This window comes from Sphaerodactylus townsendi, linkage group LG07 (assembly GCF_021028975.2).
Source record: "Sphaerodactylus townsendi isolate TG3544 linkage group LG07, MPM_Stown_v2.3, whole genome shotgun sequence".
In the NCBI taxonomy this organism is placed as follows: Eukaryota; Metazoa; Chordata; class Lepidosauria; order Squamata; family Sphaerodactylidae; genus Sphaerodactylus; species Sphaerodactylus townsendi.
Window position 1 is genome coordinate 60,979,166 of NC_059431.1, and position 22,338 is coordinate 61,001,503.

The following is a 22,338-nucleotide window of genomic DNA, read 5'->3' on the forward strand; positions in this document are numbered from 1 at the left end:
TGCTAACCAGTCATGAGACCTGCGCAAAGCAGCTTCAGATCTGCGGTCAAGAGGGTCTTTAATGGATCCCTCTCCTTCTTTGGTTACTAGTCCCCCTGTGTGTAGGTATGCTACTGGGGAGTCTACGGGAGGGCTCTTGAGCATAGAGTGGAATGGGAGGGGTAATAAATAGGTCTTTTTGAAGGTGGCTGGTAGTGCTTTCCTACCAGCCGGGTTAAGCCATTCCTTCTTGATACGCTTAACGTAGTATTCTGGCACTGGAAAGAATTTTTCCTTTTCGGAATCTTTTGGAAAATAATTTTCTTTTCCTCTAGGAAATCCCTTAATGGTTTTGGTGGATGTACCCTCCCCCAGTGGGTCCACTGGGTCTTCTGCGTCCTCTTTGTCTGTCAAGTCTAGGGCTGAGACCGTTTTATTTATTAGCATGATTAAATCCTCGTTCTTAAAAAACTTGTTAGATTGGTCAGATGCCTCTTCTGAGGAATCTTCGCCTTCGGAGAACCTGTCTACTGCCTCCCCTTCTGCGTTGTCTGAGCCCTCATCATCCTCATCTGGGATTGCTATAGGGTTTCTACGGTGTCCTGACCCATTTCCTCTGGTACAACCGGGTTGGGAGGCAATTTGGTAGCGTTGGGCTGAATTTTCCCCTTGGCATAACGCTAGCTGTTCCCTGGCCGTTAATGCCTTCTCAATCTCAAACCGCAATAACTCCGCAAGGTCTGTAGGGGGAGTTGCTTGCCAGGAAGAGATGGCCGAATTGGCGGGAACCGCTAATTCCCTGTGGGAGGAGCCCGGGTTGGGGGCTGAAGAACCGCCATTGCCCGTCTGGGGTGCTATGCCTTCCCCTCTCCCTAAAGCCGTAACCGGACCGGGTTCTTGCCTTGGCGCGCTGGTCGCGCTTGTCTCCTCCCGGTCCTCCGTTGGTTCTGCCGCGTTCCCGTCCTTGAAGGGTGGGAAGCATTCGGCGTGGAGCCGGCCGTTGCAGCAGCGCCCTTGGGAGGCGCACAGCTCCCAAGCGTCGTCTTCGTTTTCTTTTTCTTGGGCGCGGGAGGTCCCTCCTCGCGCCCTGCCGCGTTCTCATTTTGCGGGCTTCTCCTTACCGGCGAGAAGCTTTCTACCTGTTTCTTGGCTCTGGTCCTTTCTGCCGCTGAGCCTGAGAAAGACTCCCTCGGGGGAGTGAATGAGCCGAGTTGCTCATGATAAGTTGTCTGCCAGTCCAACAAGACACACACTTACAGTATATGGGAAGAAACAGCACTAACAATTACACATACAAAGGTTGTTTGGGAAGGGATTGTCTCACAGACACACACACAAAACAGTATTGCAAGTGGAGCCTAGCTGTAACGCTGCCAATCCTGCAAAGGCAGGAACAAATACTGAGGAAAGAGAGGTGGAGACCCAGACAGGAAGAGGCGGCAAAAAGAATTCTAATTGGTCCCTGCCTTCCTGCAAGTGGTGACGAGCATATCTCTCCAGCAAGATGTCTTCCCCCCCCAGTAGAAGACCAAATCACAAGGTAGTGTCCTATATAAACATACAGTGGGCTGACAAATTTTGAAAAACTGATTTGAGTCTTCCTGAACTCAATCTCGGGCCACTGCCACAACTCTGTTCTATGCAGCACTCATCATGAGGCAGGAGAAAGTCTAGTTAGGAATAATGAACAAATCAGAGGACATGAAAATACATAGGTGATTTTAAGGTTTCCGTGGATGATTATGGCATCAACAAGGATGGCACCTAAGACCCTAATGCCTATGATTTGAAAGCCCCTGGGTAATTTATAGTAAGGATCTATCAAAAATAAAATAAAATTTGCTTTGTAAGCAACCATTTAAATTATTAATAGAGCTTGTCATTTCTTTCTTGACTCTCAGCAACAGACACTGGGTGGTTGTTGTGAGGGGGAAGGGCAAGGAGATTGTAAGCCCCTTTGAGTCTCCTGCAGGAGAGAAAGGGGGGATATAAATCCAAACTCCTCCTCCTCCTCCTCCTCCTCCTCCTCCACTTCTTCTTGGCAAATATTTTTCATTTGATGTGTATAACCCCTGAGAAGAATAAGATGGCCATTCTGTCAAGAGCAAGTCAGTGTCAATACTAGCGTAGCCCTGCCATGAACTACAACATGACCTACTTGATAACCTAAATTCCAGAGTGTGATGTTTTATAACATCCTACCTGGTGCTAATTCAGTGGGGATGGGGGTACATTGTGTACAAAAAGGACACTATGGAACTGAAGTTGCACTCTGGTAATGCAAGGAACTCCCTGATAACTCCCTGATAACAAGGAATGCAAGGAACTCCCTGATAACTGAAGTTCCACAGTGGAAAACCCATGAAATCTTCTACATTCTGTGAGAAAAGGTACACCTGATCACAAAATAATTTTTCTCATCTTATTTAAGCTTTTACAAAAATGACAAACAAATCCTTACCATTTAATGCTTTATGATTAGATCCCTAACCCCAGGTCCAATAGGAAGCCTACAATAATAAATACAACATATGATTCCCTGCTTCTCCAAAAACAACCTCAGGAATGAAATACTTTCACTTCTGGTTATTCATTGAATTTTTTAAAAATCAGCCTCTAATTCAATTTTTATTGCAAAAATTTCAATTGTAAAAGTTTGTTTATATTAGACTCAACTTCATTTTATACATCACTATTTTTACAAGACCTTTAAAGTTTTTTTCTGCTCTGAATTTTTAGCAACAAAGCATGTCTTTAAGGTTAGAAATTCCCTTACTGTGATCATTAATAATAAAGGTGAAAGTGAGCTGTCTGTTAAACAACCTTTCTCTCCACTATCAAATCAGAATTCAGTACAGTAAAATAACATTTCCAGTGGCAACCTCCCACTGCAACTCCCTGATTTCCACAAAAAGTTACTTCTAGAAGATCGGGGACCCAGAGGAATAGCATGAGGGGTTCTGCAGCAGGTAAACCTGTGGAAATTGCCAATTTAGTCTGGATCCAACCCTGAATCTGGTTCTCCTCACTCCTAGTCTGATGCTATTGACCCCACACTATCTAGATAGGATCATCTTTGGTGATAAGGCATCAAGAACTATAGACTGACGGTAGCTGCACCATATATGCAGTGGCCTTGTCTCTAGACAAGCAGTTATATTATTTTGCATTTTAAAAAATCAACAGATTTATTACACATTAACCTGCTTTATCAGGATTTGCTATTTGATTGCAGCTGTGTACTAAGTTGATGGTTTCAATTAGCTATCTGCTGTACTCCAAAATCTCTTTCTTGTATGGTTACAGTCAGTTCATAACTTCTAGAATTTGTTGTCTGTTTGCATATAGTTAATGATGAATCATATCAGCTGTTTTGGTGCCTATTCATCAGGTTTAAGAGATCCTTTTAGAACCCCTCAAAGTCTGTTTTGGATTCTAACATCCTGAATACTTTGGTGTCGTACACAAAAGTGGCTACTTCATTGCTCATGTCTGATTACTGATAATTTATTCATGTTTTAAATTGCTTGCCTGTTTTATTGGTAAACATTGCTCATATTTGTAAAAACATAGCTGAAGCCAGGTTGAACCTTTAGGAAAAACAATGTAAGGCAGCAGCTGAAACCTCTAATAGGAAAAAGATTTGTACTTCAGATATTTATTAAACAGAACTGTGTACTAATTGGTAACCACAAAAATACATTGATTTACAACTGGATTCCATTGAGTAATTGTAAGGGTTGATTTATGATGGATTAGTTTGGTTCAAGTCTTCTCTCAGCCTTGAAGATTACTGTCAAGCAGCTAATCCTGATTCTCATTAATTTTTTAGAACTTTCTTCCTGGTAACAATGCCATCCTAAGCAGCTATACTGTGCAGGCTGAATGGGGTTGTCACAAGTTGGTCTGAGGTCAAAGCAGAGTCTGGAAACAGAGCAGTGGAGTTCAGGCAGTATCAAGGAAAATAGCACGGCTTCAGTCTTCATGGCAGCTCATTAACTCCATTTGGGCTGCTTGCATGGGAGGGCTGATGCAGAGACTCAGCATGCTCTGCTGCACAACTCTGACCCTGCAAATGTACTAAGCATCTTCTCTCCCTCAGAGCCAGCCTCAGCTTTTGCCTACAGTGCCACGTTGTGTCTGGAGAATCAGAAGAACTGTTGGCATCTTGCCCAGTACTTCTGGTAAGCTCTGAACTGGGTGCCTGTGACTATAAATCTTCCTGCTTCGTTAACACAGCTGGTTCATTCTTGTGAGACTCGACTAGGTCCTCACCTGATGAACTCTCAGTGGGAGAGTGGGGCATGACACTTACCCTTCTAAATCCTGAGGTCAATTGGATAAGAATATTATAATTTAGGGTGGCACTGTAAATTCATTTATGATGATAAAGTAAATAAATAAATAAATAAATAAATATAAATAAATAAGTAAGTAAGTAAGTAAAATTTTCATCTGAATTACTCTTGATTGATCATCACCATTTTGGTTTGTTGTAAAATAAAATGGGTCTGGGGTATGTTTTCTAAAATTTGGTTGGTGGAAAGATAGGATCAAAATTTTTAAAAATTCTTAAGAACCCATTTTCTTTACTTTTCTAAAAAAAAGTGGAACTTCCTATGATTACATTTTTAAAAGAACACAAAAAAGAAGATGATTTTTTAAAAATGTAACCTGGCTGAAGGTGCTGTGGTTGATTTGTTGTATTCCAGTCCAATCTATTCCTAACCCTCAAATCCTTGTTCAGTCACAAAACTGCCATATATACTTGCATATAAATTGAATTTTTCAGCACATTTCTTGTGTTGAAAAAGCCCCTCTCAACTTATACGCGAGTTAGGTGTATTTTTAAAGTTATTTAAGGGTTTTTACTTTGTCGGCCTCCAGGGGGCGCAGTTTTTAGGCTAGCGGCACCAAAATTTCAGGGATTTTTCAAGAGACTCTCCTGATGATACCACCCAAGTTTGGTAAAATTTGATTCGGGGGTCCAAAGTTATGGATCCCCAAAGGGGGTGCCCCATCCCCCATTGTTTCCAATGGGAGCTAATAGCAGATGGGGCTACATTTTGAGAAGTCCCATAACTTTTGGACCCCTTGTAATTAAACTTCACCAAACCTGGAGTGGTATCATCAGGAAGATCTCCCTAAAAGATACTCTCTGAAAAGTTGGTACTGCTAACATATAAAACATTCCCTCCCTGACCAAAAAAAAATCCAGTTTTGAAGGATTTTTAACTCTTGTGTGCTTTTAGCAGTTGCTGCTGATTGAGCTATAAGGTTTTTGTGTGTACTTTGTAAAAGTTATTGTTGAGACCATATTGTTTTTTGTTGACCCTCTTTTTCCACTTTTACATGAGCTAGTTTACTGCTTCTTTCTTTGGAAATAAATATTCAAAAACATTTAACCTACTGATGCCTCAATTAATGTAATTTTATTGGTATCTATTTTTATTTTTGAAATAGCTGCTGCATTTCCCACCCTCGACTTATATGCGAGTCAATAAGTTTTCCCAGTTTTTTGTGGTAAAATTAGGTGCCTCAACTTATGTGCGGGTCGACTTATACACGAGTATATTCAGTAGCTGGATGACACCAGCCCAGTCACTCTTTCTTGAACTTAACCTTACTCCCCAAGTTGTGGTGAGGATAAAATGGGAAGTTGAGAACTCTGTATACTGCTCTGAACTTCTTGGAGGAAAAGCAGGGTAAAAATGTGATGCAGATGATACAGCTAGAAAAGTTGCAGAAAAGAACAACTAAAATGGTCACTGCTAGACTGTTCCAAATGTCTAGCAGCTAAAGTGTAGGAGGAAAACGGTGCTATCCAAAATAGAGTGTATTGAGGTAAACAGGGCTTAAGAATGGTGTAAGTGCTTAGGATTGCATTGTAAAAGGATAAACTCATAATAAAGATTGATTAAGTTAAATATAAGAAAGTAGAAATATTTTTTCTTCTCTCAATACAAGAACTCAGAAGCAACCAATAAATCTGGATGAAGAAGAAGAAGAGTTGGATTTATATCCCCCCTTTCTCTCCTATAGGAGACTCGAAGGGGCTTACAAACTCCTTACCCTTCCCCCCTCACAACAAACACTCTGTGAGGTAGGTGGGGCTGAGAGAGCTCAGAAGAACTATGACTAGCCCAGCTGACATGTGTTGGAGCGTACAGGCAAATCTGAATTCCCCAGATAGCTACACAACTCAGGCAGCAGAGCGGGGAATTAAACCCAGTTCCTCCAGATTAGAGTACTCTTGCTCTTAACCACTACTCCACTGCTGCTGGAAAGAAATCTGAGAAAGACAAAAAGAAGCACTCCTGTACAAACATATATTTTACTTTCCTTGAACAAGATGTGGGGATATTGATTAGAATAAATGGCTTGAAAAAAATATGACAAGTACTAGACACTTATTAGCTATTATAGCTAAATGGAATTCCTTCCAGATGCTACATTTCTCTAAATAAAACAAATAGAGAAGGATGCTTCAATTTATTGCTTCTCGAAAAACCAGAAAGCTGCACTATACGATTCTCTAGTTTGAGTCACATAGACAGTCCTTTTGTATTTGCACCTGTCACCAAAAAAAAATCATGATTTTTAGCTAAAGGTGCTATCTAATGGGCTGGGTGGCATTATGTGGGTAAAACCCCACACCACACATCCCCCCTACACATATACAGAGTCCTAGTGGTAGAACTAGACAGTTACATTAGCCAACTAACATGTAAAGTGACTTGATTTATAACACATTATGTTGTGTGGAGCTACTGTTGCTATGCTAGCTCATTTGTAAGTTTATCAGACTCTGTAACACATCTCCCTCCACCTACTCATCAGTTCTTTACCCAACAGACCTCAATCATCACAGCTGCACTTAAAATTTCCAAATAACTACTTCAAGAAGTGGGATTACAACAGTACAACCCAAAACATTAACAAAAAATACAAACATACATATACAGCTCCACTATGTATCCCTATCTTGTTACACAGTTATCTTCCTGCCTCTTAAGGGAGAGCAGCTCTAGCGTTTGGCTCCGCTAATCCTATCCCTCAACCTTATCTGTTTTGTCTTTTGTCTTTCATTTGTGCCTTGTCTGTCTCTGACTGTCTCTTCTGTGTGGGAGATGGATTTCCAACCCCTGAAAGATTTTTCCTTGAAAAAAGAAAGCTGTTCATCAGGCAGCCACCTTTTTCCCGCCAATACCTCCATCTTCAAGATGGCAGAAGGCTCATTTTCACCTCCCAGGCAGCAGTTCTCCAAGTGTGAAGCCGAGGCAACAAGGTCAGTGGCGGTCAGAGACCATCCCTCATGACAGGAGCAGCCGGCAGGCTCATCCAGAGAGGGATGCAAGCACAGAGGTGTTCTCCAAGGCAGCTCGAAGCTGCACAGCAGCAAAGGTGCCAAAAAAGCGGTGCACAAAGGAACAGCACCGACCGGCCACTCACAAGCATGCACGCTCCCAGAGCGAGGCATCGGCAGTTGCTCAGCACTCCCCAGAGGCTTCCCCTACAACAACAGAGAATGAAGACGACTCAAGGCAAGATCTTCCCACGGGGGGGGGGGGGTGCAGGGAGGAAACTGAACAGAAATGGAAGATACACCCATTTACCTTCAGAACATGTCTGCAGCCCAATTTTCCCAGCTCCTTAAACAAGCAGTAAGGGAGGAGGTCATAGCCTACCACCAGAGACCAAATCCTAGCCAACCTCCCAGCCTTAGAGATGTTTCTCCAGATCGACATAGGAGACAGAGAAGCAGGGAACCCAACCAAAATCCACTCCTTTTCCCAGGGGATGAACAGTGCACTGAGGTTGAGGAGTTGGAGGAGGGGGAACGTTCTTCTGATCAGGAAGATCAGATGACAGATTTCACTGAGCAATTTTCTAGACTCTTTAAAATAGAGGACTTACCCATGCTAATCTCCAAGACTATTGCAGCATTAGGCCTCTATGATGAGGAAGGGGCAGAGGACCCCATGGCCCCATCCACTTCATCAAAACTCTTTAAGGGCTGCCCTATGGGCAGTAAGAATTTTTTTCAAAGTAGTGATTCACATCCCCCATACTTCCCTATACCAGAGTACTTTGAAAAGAAGATTAGAAAGGAATGGCAACAACCAGGCAATAGCAGAGGTCTGCCTTCAGTACTGAAAAGGTTGTATGTAGTCCCTGAATATATCAATTTAATGCTACAGGTACCCTTTGTAGATGCCCCAGTGGCAGCTCTACAAACTGCAGGCTTCGTGGCCAAGGACGGAGATGGCTCCATCAAGGACCTCATCGATAAAAGATCAGATGCAACACTTAGAAGTGCTCACAAATGGGCCATTACGGCCATGAAAACCCTGGCCCCATCGGCCACAGTGGCAAGAGCAATCATAGTTTGGATCAATCATATCCTAGGCATGGTCCCACCAAAATAGTCAGGTCTCAGAGAAGGAATTCAACATGTCCTGTGTGGGGTCTCCTTCTTGGCAGACTCGAATTTCGATGCTCTACTGTTGTCAGCCAGATCCATCGCAGCCATGGTAGTTGCCAGACGCAACAGCTGGCTTCGTGTTTGGCAAGCAGACCTATATTCTAGAGTCCTTGTGGTGAATTATGCCTTCCAGGGAGACCTTCTCTTTGGTACAGAGTTGGACTGGGTTCTCATAGAATCTATGGACAAAAAGAAGTCAATACCTCACTTTGTTAGAGCGGAGCAACCCTTCTATCAGAAAAATACCTTCAGATCACACCACACCTTATCAAAAACACCTAAGGAAGGCCCTCACACTCCTTGGTGCCCTCAAGGTGCATTTAGAGGACATGGTTCCTTTCGTAACCAAAACAACTAAAATAGCCAAGGAAAGTCCGACAGGTTCCCCAAATTCAACAAAAACAGACAATGACACTCAATCCATCCTGGTGGGAGGTCGCCTATCACTCTTTGCAGAACATTGGAAAGGGGAGCACGTGGACCAATGGTCAAAAGACATTATAGCCACCAGGTATGTGGTAGAATTTACCTCACATCCCCATCCTCGTTTTTTCAGGTCTCACCAAAACTGGCGAACCACAAAGGGAAAGTGCAACCAGGCAACAATATAACACCTCCTGGACATAAAAGCAATCTAACCAGTTCTCAAGAAGGAAATCTCATTAGGTGTATACTCACACTTTTTTACAGTGCCAAAGAAAAACGGGGACTGAAGGGCAATTCTGAACTTAAAATACATAAAAACCCACATAAAACTTCGCCATTTTCGAATGGAATCTCTGCACCATTACAGAAGCCCTTTGTCCGGGAGAACTCCCTATTTCTACCAAGGGACAAGATCCTCAACCTCCAGAGGAAGACATCTGCAGTGATAACAGCCAAGAAAACGTCACTTCTCAATCTGGCCAGTCTTTTGGGGAAGTTTATTGCTGCTGTAAACATGGTTCAGTGGGGTCGATTCCATGCAAGCCCCCTCCAGAGCTTCCTTTGCCCCCATCAATTCGCCATCATGATCTCGGTCCCAATAATGGTCAAATCTCATCTCCAGTGGTGGACATCTCGGAACAATCTGAGCCAAGGAAAAGTTTATCTCTTTTCGGAACGTCCTCAAATATTTACAGATGCCAGCCTCAAGGGCTGGGGTGCCACCCTCCATGGTCAATGAACACAGGGCACGTGGTCCAAGGAAAAGTCACTGATGCCCATCAATCTTTTGGAGACTCATGCCATTTTCCTAGCACTCCAACACTTCGAACCAACCATCAGGAATTGCCATGTTTTGATACGAATGGACAACATAGCAACCAAGTTCTACCTGAACTTGTGGCTCTTGCCACTGTGGCCGATGGGGCCAGGGTTTTCATGGCCGTAATGGCCCATTTGTGAGCACTTCTAAGTGTTGCATCTGATCTTTTATCGATGAGGTCCTTGATGGAGCCATCTCCGTCCTTGGCCACGAAGCCTGAAGTTTGTAGAGCTAAATGTCCTCTACCTGGATCACGACCATTCCAGCTCCACCGGGAAACATCCAAGATCCTCTCCTGGTTGGAGAGTCACCTTCTGTCCATCTAGGCAGAACACATCCGGGACAGGATGAACATATGTGCAGAGCAGGACGACAATCCTCAAGGCGGAGTGGCCTCTCAATCAACAAATCTTCCAGCTTGTGATAAACACCTTCGGTCTACCGACAGTCAACGTATTTGCATCAGCGGAGAATACTCAGCCATGTTCCTGTTCAGACATTATCATCCAAAAGCTTATGTGGTAGATGTACTGATGGTCCAATTGCCGAAAACACTTCTATATGCTTTTCCTCCATTCCCACTTCTACCGAGACTCCTGAGAATGATAGCATTGGAACAGGCACGAGTCATTCCACACGGGTCACCAATACACTCCTGGCTTCTCATCACCCTCCTACAACTAGAATTTACAATTCCACCTGGAAAGCCTTTGTAAGGTGGGCCAGACTAAAGAAGTTCAACCCAATATCTCCATCTATCCCAAGCATCTTGGAATTCCTGCAAAGAGATGGAGCAGACAAAGGTCTGCGAGGCTCCACACTTCGGAGACAAATAGCTGCATTGACTACCATTTGGTCGCTATACCGTGGAATGAGGGCATCTCAGCACCCTGATGTGGTCAGGTTCCTCAGGGGAATACAACACATTCAGCCACCTACAGTGCATCACCTCCCCTCCTGGCGATTGCTTTCAGTTCTCAATGCCTTGACACAAATCACTCCCACATTCGGGAGTCAGGTTCAATCAAAAAAAAATATTACACCTCAAATTTACTCCGCATAGAAGAGGTACTCTTTTTTAATTAGCGAGTAACGTCAGCTAGAAGAGTCTCAGAATTACGGGCACTATCTGTTAATAAAAACCTTTGCATCTTTCACCAAGATAGGGTCGTCCTACCATGGACCAGACTTTTCAACCAAAGTTCACAACACAGTTTCATCTAAGACAAGAAATTATAGTCCCCAATTTCTGCCCAAAACCCAACCATCCCAAGGAAAGACTTTGGCATACCCTAGATGTATGCCGTGCACTCAAAGCCTTTATTATCAGAACAGAGAACATTCGTACAACAGAAAGCCTGTTCATTAATATAGTACTGCCCAACCTAGATAAACAGATGTCTGCTGCGGCCATTAGCACTGCTCTTAAAAAGTGCATCGTGGAAGCATACAAAGCAATTGGAGTGCCAGTGCCAGCTGGCATCACCGCATACTCTATCTGATGCGCAGCCACCAATGCAGCACTTCTCAAAAATGTTTCAGTGGAAGAGATCTGTAGGGCAGCCATCTGGTCCTCCGCTTCCGCCTTCACAAGTCATTATAGGCTGCATTCATGGGTTGCAGCTGAGAAGGCCTTTGATCAGAGAGTCTTGGAACACGTACTAGGGGAATGATGACCCCACCCTATTGGGGACACTGCATTGGGAGGTCCCATCCCAAGACAGCCTCCGCCTCCAGGAGAATGGTCCATTGGGCACTTACTGTGAAGGGCCCTTCTCCTGGCAGGTTAGGAGGCCATCTTGGCCCTCCCTCTAGATGTCATTAATCATAGGAAGTGTTCCAAAAGTTTAAAAAATTGAAGTTTTGGGTTCATAGAGTTTTGGCATTATACATATGATTCTGTTTAGCATTTATAAGAATTCTCCACCACATACTACTGACCTGATGAATTTCCACTGTTACATCATGAAATGTTTACAAAATACAACTACTTCTTCTTTCTCATTGAAAGTGATGTTTTACACTATATTATGGCAACCCAGTGTGTGAAGATTTGTTGTTGTTTTGTCTGGCATTCCCTCACTCTTACTAGCACTAGTTCTCCTCCCTGTTGGTGGGTTTATATTTTGTGCTTATATTACTTTTAGTTGTTTAAAATATTTACTTGTATTTATATTTGTATTTTAAATGCTTCTTAATGTTTGAAATGTTCAGATCTTTGCTTCCTAAGGGACCCTGAATTGGGTCTAAAGGTGACTTGGAAATTTTAAAATACATTTTTTTAAGAAATATGACTTGGTGGTCCTTCCTTTTCAGTTACTTCAACCACATGGAATTTGGACAGGAGTATAATAGAAAGTAAAGTGTAGATATGAAATGAAGGAGTGATGCTAGCAAAATTGGTCATATTGGTCAAAAGGCTGTGCCATCTTCATTACATACTTAAAGTCAGGATTCTAAACAATGGTTGTGAGTCTACAACCAGAATAATAATTTGCAGAAACCATTCTTACAAATTAAAAGTGATACTGGAATTGTTTTTTCCCCCACATCTCTGATTGATACGTGCTTAAAATGGTGTAATATTACTTTTTTCTTATATCTGTAGCAGTCAAGTGTTGAAAGAATGATACATTATTGATATGTTAAAAATGTGTTTTATTATGCAAAATGCAATAAATTTTTGAACAAAAAGAATAAAAATAAAAAGGGATGACATTTTGGAAACTAGCACTGTGTAGTAGTTAAGAGCATAGTCATGGACTGGTGTCCAGTTTCAGCTCAACCATAACATTTGTCATCACTTTCTAAAATCAAGCCACTATCTCTCTGCCTTAATCCAGGACTCATAATGCACTCATGGTTGCAACAAAAAGGGTGGCTCCATGGAAATTTCTGCAATAGGACTGTTTGTAAACAAGAATTTTCTGCAAAAAAAATGACATTCTTCCTCTTAGCTTCATAAAGATAACAGGAACTCCAAAATCACCAGAATAAGGACTGTGCATGTGTTCTGCCCTCATGCACCCACAGAATCCTGGTAGATTAGGACAAAGAGCTGACACAAATCTTCACTGTTCCCTTTTCGTATGCCTTTCTTCAGTCTACAGCACAATGAGGCATGAAAATGCAGGGCAACATTGGTCACACTATCAAGCACACATTCAGTGACCTAAAGTTCTACTTCCACTAGGAATCCTCTTAACTTAAAGGGGGAGGGCTGGTTCCTTTGCAGCTTAACCTGAATGCCTTTGAGGGGGGATTAGTTTAGTTTAGCTTCTAATTTTCAATAACCCGCAATCTCCCTCTTTTTGTGTACTGGGCTATTGTCCAGTAAGAAAAGGGAAACTGCTTATCTTAGAAAACTGCTTATTTCAGCTATACAGAATTGTGTGAAAACAAAATTTTCTTCCCTCCACCCAAGTTCCTGATGGGAGTCCTTAGTTATAGGATAACATTGGCATATTTTGCATAACTGTTGCAAACATTATTGAGACATGTATGAAGTGCTTTGGGCATTTAAAATAATTGCTATATTAACTTTTCTAATTATTTTGTATGTGTTATCAAATTGCTTGAAGAATGATAAAAACATATTTTTTTCTCAAGTGAGATTTTCAGCTGCAAAATTCCATGGTGTTTGTCATTCTAAAAACAGAACCAAAGAGGGCACTCATTCCAGATATAGTATTCATACATATGATTCTGTTTAGCATTTATAAGAATTTTTCACCACATACTACTGACCTGATAAATTTCCACTGTTACATCATGAAATGTGTACAAAACACAACTACTTCTTTGTCCTCACTGAAAGTGATGTTTTACACTATATTATGGCAACTCAGCTGGACCTCATTTTATAATACAATATTATTCAAACACCATCTTGTTCCCACTGCTAAAAAGCTCAATTGCAAACAAAACAGATTCATTTAAATAAAAGAACCACATAATTTCCTCTCTCTCTCTCTCTCTCTCTGTGTGTGTGTGTGTGTGTGTGTGTGTGTGTGTCAGAATCCACAATAAAGAATGATTGTCATTTTCATACTATTGCCCTTTCTCTTACAAAAAGATGCAAGTTTGCTTATGCAAAGATACTGCGGGAATCAGTTTTATGGTTTAAGTAATTGTTGGTAAAGTAGCTTTCCAATTATCACAAAACATCTAGGAAAAGGAGGAATGCATTATGTGTTAATGATCGCAACCAGGGTTCCAGGCTGAACTCTTTTGTCAGAACTATAGCAGATCCTCCCTGCAGCTTCACCATTAACATGTCTGTTTCCTGTCAGCCTACTCAGAGATAATGCCATTTATCTCAGGGCGGCACAAGACCAGTCATTAGCTTCAATAACAAACCTCAAACAAAGGCCGGATGATGTTTTACCCAAGGTGCATAGTCTGCAGCCAAGAATCCTATTGCCCAACCATTCAGAAATTCAGTTTTCATCTTACATGATGATTGTTTTCAGTTGCTGTATCAACAATTTCAGTTAGCTCCTTTAAACAATATTTCCTGGAAATGTTAGTGAACAGCTTTTATCATGTACAATCTGATAATTGGTAATAACTTACTAAAATTATCCTTTGGGAGGTTTTTTTTTCCTTTCCTCATTTTCTTTTTACTTTCATGCCTCTAGGGGAAACACTGACAGAATAATTCAGGCACTTGCTAAATAATGAGATATTTGAAAAACTGACCTTCATTGTGGTTGCCTGCAGGACTTGATTCCTATTCTCAATTCTTTAGTGCCAAGCACTGCGTTTAATAAAAGCACTATATACATGAACACATATCTTCCCTTCATTTTCTTGCATTCTAGCAACACACCACACTACAAAGTTATAAGAGAGTGTTTTAAACAAAGAAGTAAAATCTCAGTTTATTCTGTTTCTTGTTTTTTATGCTGAAACTAAGAACACATGGTACATTCCATGTTAGCTTGAATCTAGTTATTGAACACCTCCATGGTTACAGGAGATTTCTGATTTATACTTTTAACGTGCATTTCATTTATTGAATTATAAAATGCTTTTTTGCCCCCCCACACAAATGCAAGTCTGTATATGAAAATAATTAGGTCTTCAGGAAAGCCTTTTAAAGAACAAGCTTAATCTTATTCTGTTCTCACAATCTTTTTTTTCTTTTTTTTTCTACTGGGTATTTATGAAGTTATATAAGTACAAAAAATGGGTCCAGTGGGAAATGTGCACTTCTTCAAGCATTAGAAACAACCTTTAAATGCTGTTCTTTATAAATGTTCCAGACCAATCTCTGTTGTTTCAATGTTACTTCAACCTTGCAAAGGAATTCAATACAGAATGGATCTGATCTGAAAGGTCAGAAGGAAAGCTTTCCTCAGCCAAAGGGCAGCACCTCTTCACCTAGATCCAAAAACGTTGTCACACTACTAGACTATGTTCATTGTTAAGCACCCAATAGTTATCTATGGCTCATTCCGCACATGCAGAATAATGCACTTTCAAACTGCTTTCAGTGCTCTTTGAAGCTGTGTGGAATGGCAAAATCCACTTGCAAACAGTTGTGAAAGTGGTTTGAAAACGCATTATTTTGCGTGTGCGGAAAGGGCCTATGTTTTCAACAGCTAAATCCCTTATGTAGCTTTCAAAAACAGTTTGCTGTCAAACAACAATGGACTTTGTTCTTTAATTACAATCAGTGACCTTTCTGCCCTTTTTCTCCCAACAGTGAATAAAGGACCTCCAAGTAGCAGCATTTGTAGAAATATTTTTTTAAAAAAAACAAATCTCCATAAACTAATTAAGTCAAAACATGTTTTTAAATTATAGATTTTTAAAAAGAAAAATCTACCAAGATACCATGATGAGTTATGTAGGTATGTTAAGATAAATATGAAAAGTATGGTATACATGGATGATAATCAACCATTGTGCACACGTGTAAGGCCTGGTGAAATGTATATAAATATAGGGTGCAAATTAATGTTAAAAAATTATTTTATTTACTTAATTTATACCCCACCTTTCTCCCAAATGGAGACCTAAAGTGGCTTACACTGCTCTCCTCTCATTCATTTTATCCTCACAACAACCCAGTGAGGTAAATTAAACTGCAAGTGTTATGACTGGAACAAGGTCACCCAAGAGGTTCCCATGGATATCTGAATCATATCTCTCAGATCCTAGTCCAATGCTCTAACAACACCCCACTGGGATGTGTGCATATGAACTATCTGTAGTCAATGCATATCAACAGCCAGTGTTTCTTCTAACTATCTAGGAACATAGTATACTGGATTTTGTAAATTTACACAATAGATTGCTTTAAAGCTCTTCATGATACGATCAGCATTCTGGCAACCCTAGTCTCTTTCCATATGCCCCTGTGTGCCAGGTGTGGTCTTCAAGCAGTCACTGCTAACTGTCTCTGGAGGAGTTTAGAAGGTACTACAAGACTATGTTATTTGCAAGGGCTTTTAATTGTATTTTAAATTTAAGTTTGCAAGCCACCTTGAACTATAGGGTAAGTTGACATATAAATATTTAAATAATAACCAGGTATAATCTACACTGCACAATTAAGCACATTTACTGCAATGCAGCTACATATCATATTGCATATGAAGATATATCAAATACTCCAGCAGGCAATCAAAATTTCACAAAGGCTGAAGCATGGCACAAACTGCAAACGCAGGGATTTGAACAATTTACTTTGGCTGCCATTACAGTTGAGATGTGGGAATGTTCAAAGGGAGCAGGCTGTAGAATCTGAAGACTGACATAACTTGACAAAATTAGATAACAGAACACTGTTCTTTGTTTGATTTAAGCATATAAGAACATAAGAAATCAATAAATATCAATGAAGGTTGACCCACCAAATGGAATGAAAGCATGCAGTCATTTTAGCCTTTTAGAATACTTCTGATTTTATCTACAAACATGCAATACAAGAGTCATTGACTGAATTGGACTCCCTAAGATTCAATAGATCATGTTTTGCAAGACGGTCTACAGCGGAAACAGGAAAAAAAATCCAATCCAAACAGACATTTAAGCTAGATCTGAAGGCTACACTGTTACTGCAACATTTTAAGAATCAGTTCAGATCCTTCCACACAATGCAGCACTGCCATGTATGAGAATACTAAAAGTTTTAAACATTTAGATGTATGCAGAAACCATTTACAGGAACTTTAAGTTTAAAGGTAAATTTGTATGATAACCTACAGTGGACAAAAACACACAGAAGCCAAGAAATATGCTGTTTTTCCGTTAGTCAGATATCTGAGGTTTGCCAGCTACATGAATATAGAAAGATTAAATTTTCATTTCCCAAATGATGGGACACTTGTTATTGAAGGCTGAATTAAAAACTGTCACCTTGTTTGCAGCAAGGTTTTGCTATCAAATGCACAATATTTGACTGAAAGGAATTTCTCCCATAAGTAAAAAAAATCTGAAGGACCTTTTAGACAGTAAGGCAACACACCAGTGTGACAGACAATAAGTAGCACTGCAGGGCTCTAACAAGTAAAGCCATTAAAGTCAGTAAGAGCCAACCTCAGTGGGTGTTACTGGTAATTCAAGCTCCACCAATTCTATAAAAGGCAAGAATTGAAATGTGAAGTGGTGCTTTAGCAAAAAGCTACTCCAGAAAGGTTGGTTCCTAGTTTACACATTACCTCATTTACATTACACTGGCTGAAATGTACTTGCTTGTGTATGAATTCATTCCTCATATAATTTTCTGTGTGACTGGAATGAAAAGGAATACAAAAACTGGAGAAAACCACACCACTCTCTAATCTCTTGTTGCCATGACAGCAGCCTTTGAGATACTGAAATGTTCAGATTGCCAGCTAAACAAAATTGTTGAATGTGAACATTTGGCTGAAAGATTAAAAGGCTAAGGGGGTTACAAAAGGGCAGTACCTCCCACATTCCAGGCATCCACTGAATCCAATCAAATGGCTCTGACTCTTTAACCACAACCATTGTGAAGACTGGATTAGGGCAATTTATCTAGATAGTTAAAGCAGATTAGAGAACTGCAATTTGAAGACTATTGGCAACAAAAGCAAATGCCTACTGTACTGAGTTAATAAAATGACCACAGGATTTTAGAATAGCTTTCAGAGCAAGCAGAAGCATTTCACTAAACCAGAACACAGAAACACTTATACTGAGAAAATAAACCAACCCAGGCATTTTTTTCCATCTGCATTTAGGAAACTATAAAACAGACCATTCACATCCATGTTTGCTTTGTGTTAGCAACATTTAGCACAAGGCTCTTAACAAAATAGAAATATATAACTACTAAATCCCATTAAAATGTGATCTCATATAATTCATATCTAAACAACTACTGATAATTCACATCTAAACTAATTTGTATCTAAACAACTAATTCATATCTAAACAACTATTTGTTAGCAAATAACAAGTAGGGGGGGCAGAATTGTAACTTGATTGTTCACTAAAGCATTATGAATCAATCATAATATGAGTCCCCCAACATGTTGTACAAACCTGCTCCTGAACTTCCACCTGCAAACAACTGTGTGATAGTAACACATCAATTACAAAGTTCTGCACTTGTGAATATTTAGCCTGGGAACTATAAAGAGAAATAATAGAAGAACAAATATATGTAATCATGACAAAAAAACAACAATCAACCTTAAGGGCTTTTTGGGGGGTGGGGAAGGTCTTGTCTTTATTTAAACAACCTGTAGAATTAATTTGATTCTTTAATTGTAAGTCAACAATCAGTCCCTAGATGACAAAGAAACCTTCTGTCTTCTGCACACAGAGCAATCCCTGCTTACGCCAAACCTTGCCCCACTGAGCAATAACAATAACCCAGAGAAACCAGTACTTTCCACCTCCCCTCAGGATGCAAGACCATTTATCCTTAACATAGTACATCCTTCAGACTTCAGTGGAGAGGAAGAACACATACATTTTGCAATTACTCAACAACAGGCAGGAAGTCATCAAGAATTTAGACAGGAGGAGACTGCCAGACACAGGACAACATGTTGCCCCATATTTGGAGAGAAATATTTTGCACACATCTCAGCAGAGAATGCCTGTCACCTCCCCTATTGCCCTCTCTCCAAACAGGTTACAAACTCATTGCTGGTCTGCTGACAAATTACTCCCCCAAAGCCGTATTAGAACTATAATAGGCTTCTTGCCTTTTATACAAGCAACAGCCATGTCCCACCACTTCCCTCTCCAAAGCTCCAAGAAGAATCACAGGCCTACTTTGTATCTTTCCTTGTTATCTTAAGCCGAACCAAACAGAAGCACAGTAAGGATGGTGCAGTTTTCTTTGATGCCTGGGGAGAAGAGTCACCCCACCATTTTAAGGATACAGGCAGTAAACACACAAAAAAGACTTGATCCAAGCAGCACATATATCAACTAATGCAAGCCTGCAATTTGCAAGATAAACACTTTGAAGCCAAGACTAATAAAAACTACAGCTTGGGTACCATTTCCAGCAAAACACTCTACACACAGAAAAAAAAATTACTCTAGGGTACAAGCAAGAGGATGGAAGAATTAGTCAAATAGAGTTGGAAATATCTGGCAATATGCAAAAGCAACAACACAAACAAACAGTTTGAAAGTTTTATCACAATATGGAGAAAGGATGGATGGTGTCCTACCTTTTCTGTTTTCAGTTTCTTTATTCGCCGATGGCTGTCCTCTTCTTCCTCTTCTTTCTTTACCAAAATAGAGTTCCCCATTAACCCTGAATCTGGGGCACTTTTGTTCACATCCCCCACTGTGGAGGCGGTGCAGTGGAATGGACTGTTGCTCCTAGCACCACCTCCCTTGGTCCCAAAACCATACAAGTGCCCAGGAGAAGTTTGGCTGTTGTTGCTGGGCTGTCCCTGCTGGAGGTCAAGTTGCTTGTCTTTCCTTGTTTTCCCTCCATCTTTATCCCTCTTGGAGCCTCTGCTGCCCTGGGTTTTGCCTTGTTTCTCCTCTTTATTTTTCCCACAAGAGGCAATAATGTTGTTATTGTTGCTGGTGGTATTATTGCCATTTGGGTTGTTGTTCACACTTTGACCCAGTGCTGAATTCATGCCAGATGCCTCGCCTGAATGCCCTTGGACTTCCTGCCTCTTGCCAGCACTGCTGATTTCAGGAATTCCATACAAGGCAGCAGAAGGCAGAGATTTACTAGCATCCTTCGAAGTTTTACTCCTTTTCACTTTTGATTTGCTAGTTTCTTTGTGTGAAGAATTCCCCTGAGAAGCAGGGGGCTGAACAGATGCAAATTTTAGGCCATCAGCTAAGGCTGAGGTAGCATTAACCCCACTAGAAGCAAGACCCCCACAATCCTTGGAACTGGTGGAATTATTCATCTCAAATTTTTGTCTGTCCTTTTCCAAATCAGCATCCAAATCAATTATTAAATTACCAACCCCAATTTCCCAGTCATCACCACTGTCATATGTATCAACTGTGTTTGGATCCACACCTTTGCCAGCAGTGGAAGTGTTCAATGACATCCTGAAGATGAGACCTCTTGAGTAAAAATCAGACGAACTTTCCTTTGTAGATGAGGGGACATTCGTTTATCTCCTTGGGGCTTTTTAAAGTGTAATTCTTCTTGCTTTCCTTCCCCAGGTGTATCTGGGTATATACCATGAAGTCCAGGTCCACCTTTTCCTGTGAGGAAGGGGAAAATTCGAATATATCTTGGCTGGATGTTACCAAAATGTAATAAAATTACTACTATAGAGGCAGGAGAGAGGACACTCCATAATTTAATTGTTAAGAGGTTTGTTTGCAGCCTTTGATAATGAACATCTTCCCTAGAGTTCCATCCCACGCTCCAGGATCACTCTTAAATGCCATGTCCAAAAAACTCAACCCCTTTCACTTGCCGGATTTAAATCCACAAAGCTCCCCCAAAAATATAAAGCTGGAAGTGTGATTCTGGATCAGCACCTAGGCACAAAGACCATTCCCTCCCAAATGCATTTTCACAGATTTTGTAATTTTAAACCACATCCATTCAAGTTATGTGACTTTTCTCTAAATCTGATTAGCTTGTTGTCTGAGGGGAAGGCAGGCAGAGGATAGCACTGAAATCCAACAAAAAGAACCAAAAAAGTGTATTAATTTCAACATTTTTAACTAGGGTAAAGAAGAATACATAATTTCTATTTAAAATGCACACAAGATAACATTCCAGATGTGCCTCCAACGTCCTCCTAGGTCATTATAGTTCAGTCTATTAAATACAGTATTACTGCCTGTACAGGAAACTGATTAAGACATACACCTTAAATGATCTACACCACAGTGGCCTCTAACCACAAATGAGTGTGTTTGTCACAGCTTAGCTAAAATTATTTTAAAGGAATCTGTCCTTTTAAAAAAATGATTTGGTGTCCAAATATTTACATACATATTACATATGTTGCTTACCTTTAATCCTTTATCATTTTAATTAAGCCAGCAAATCAAAAATCTGTCCTCACTGCTATCAGCAAGAACTTAGTGCCCCATTTCATTTTACTTAGAGAGCAAGTGAACAAGAAGTAGAAACCAACTAACATTTCTGCCAGAGCAATCGGTGAATAACATATCTCCCTCCACTTTGGCACACGAACCAGAAGTCTTTTTTCCCCTTTTTTGATTTGGTTTTCCTCTTTGAAAGATTTTGTTCCTCACAACTTCGCAGGCTGGAAGATAGTATTTCACATTCACAACACCAGAAGCCTCAAGCACCAAAATAGCTTTTTTTCTGTCCCTGCTTGAGCAAGCACCAAGATATGATTGTAGTAAAAAATAAAAATTGCAAAATGTTTTTTTCCCCCAACTTCACATTCCGTCTTCAGTTCCAGATTCTACAGCCATCCTGATCAGTAAGTAATGATTCCATGAAACAAACCTACAGGCGTCCGGTTGTTACAAAGCAGAATGTGCTAACATCGGGGAAAATTAGTGAAAGAGAAGGAGGGGGAGGGGGGCAAAGAAAGGACTGAAAATCTGGGCTGGATTCCGCCTGTTAGTCGGGAAGTGGCATTTTTTTCTCCAGTCCTGACAGATCTGACTTCTTCAACTAACTTGAGGGGGAAAGAAAGGGGGCAGGGTGGTGAGGGAAAAAAAACCAGAGAGAGAAAAATTAAGGTCTGAGAAATCAATAACCAAAATATTTGGTGGGAGTTAAGGACTAAGAGTGTTTTCAATAAGTATTTCCAAGAATTTGATTTTCCACCATTTAAAGTTTGGGCTTTAAAAACAAGTCATCGTATTCCAGATGCTGTCCAGGAAAAGAGGCAGCTCAGAAGTGAATAAGTCATGTGGTAAGCAATTCAGTAATTGGAGTCCAAGAGATAAAATGGGCGACCTTGTTTTCAGGACAGATTTTTCCCCCAAAACCGTTTCAGCACAGGCTATTTCATCTCTCTCTCATTTATTTCCCACCACCTCCTTCCTCTTCTTGCTTTTCGGAGCTTGGCTTGGTGTTTTTAATTGGCTGGCGTTTGGAAGGCTAAAAGCCGTAATGAATTGTTGATAGATTGCAAAGTACAGAGTAGCTTCGCACCAAATGTATGTTAGAGGAAGGGAGGGAGCGAGGGGGATGGGCGAGCTAGGAACAACCAAC

General features: G+C 40.7%; 1 protein-coding gene across 7 annotated transcripts in view; it reads right to left on the reverse strand.

Annotated features, from left to right (window-relative positions):
• Positions 1-22,338, reverse strand: part of ZNF608 (zinc finger protein 608) — a 201,997-nt gene that overhangs the window by 178,343 nt on the left and 1,316 nt on the right. The window contains exons 1-2 of one of the 7 annotated variants that reach the window (XM_048502772.1): positions 21,285-22,199; positions 19,379-20,390 (exon numbers count right to left, since the gene is read on the reverse strand). In XM_048502772.1, the coding sequence (XP_048358729.1) occupies positions 19,379-20,230 (852 nt within the window). In that variant the 5' untranslated portion in view covers positions 20,231-20,390; positions 21,285-22,199. Of the gene's footprint in view, positions 1-19,378; positions 20,810-21,155; positions 22,205-22,338 lie in introns of those variants that run through there. The other 6 variants (XM_048502771.1, XM_048502769.1, XM_048502768.1 and 3 more) reach the window with 6 other exon arrangements.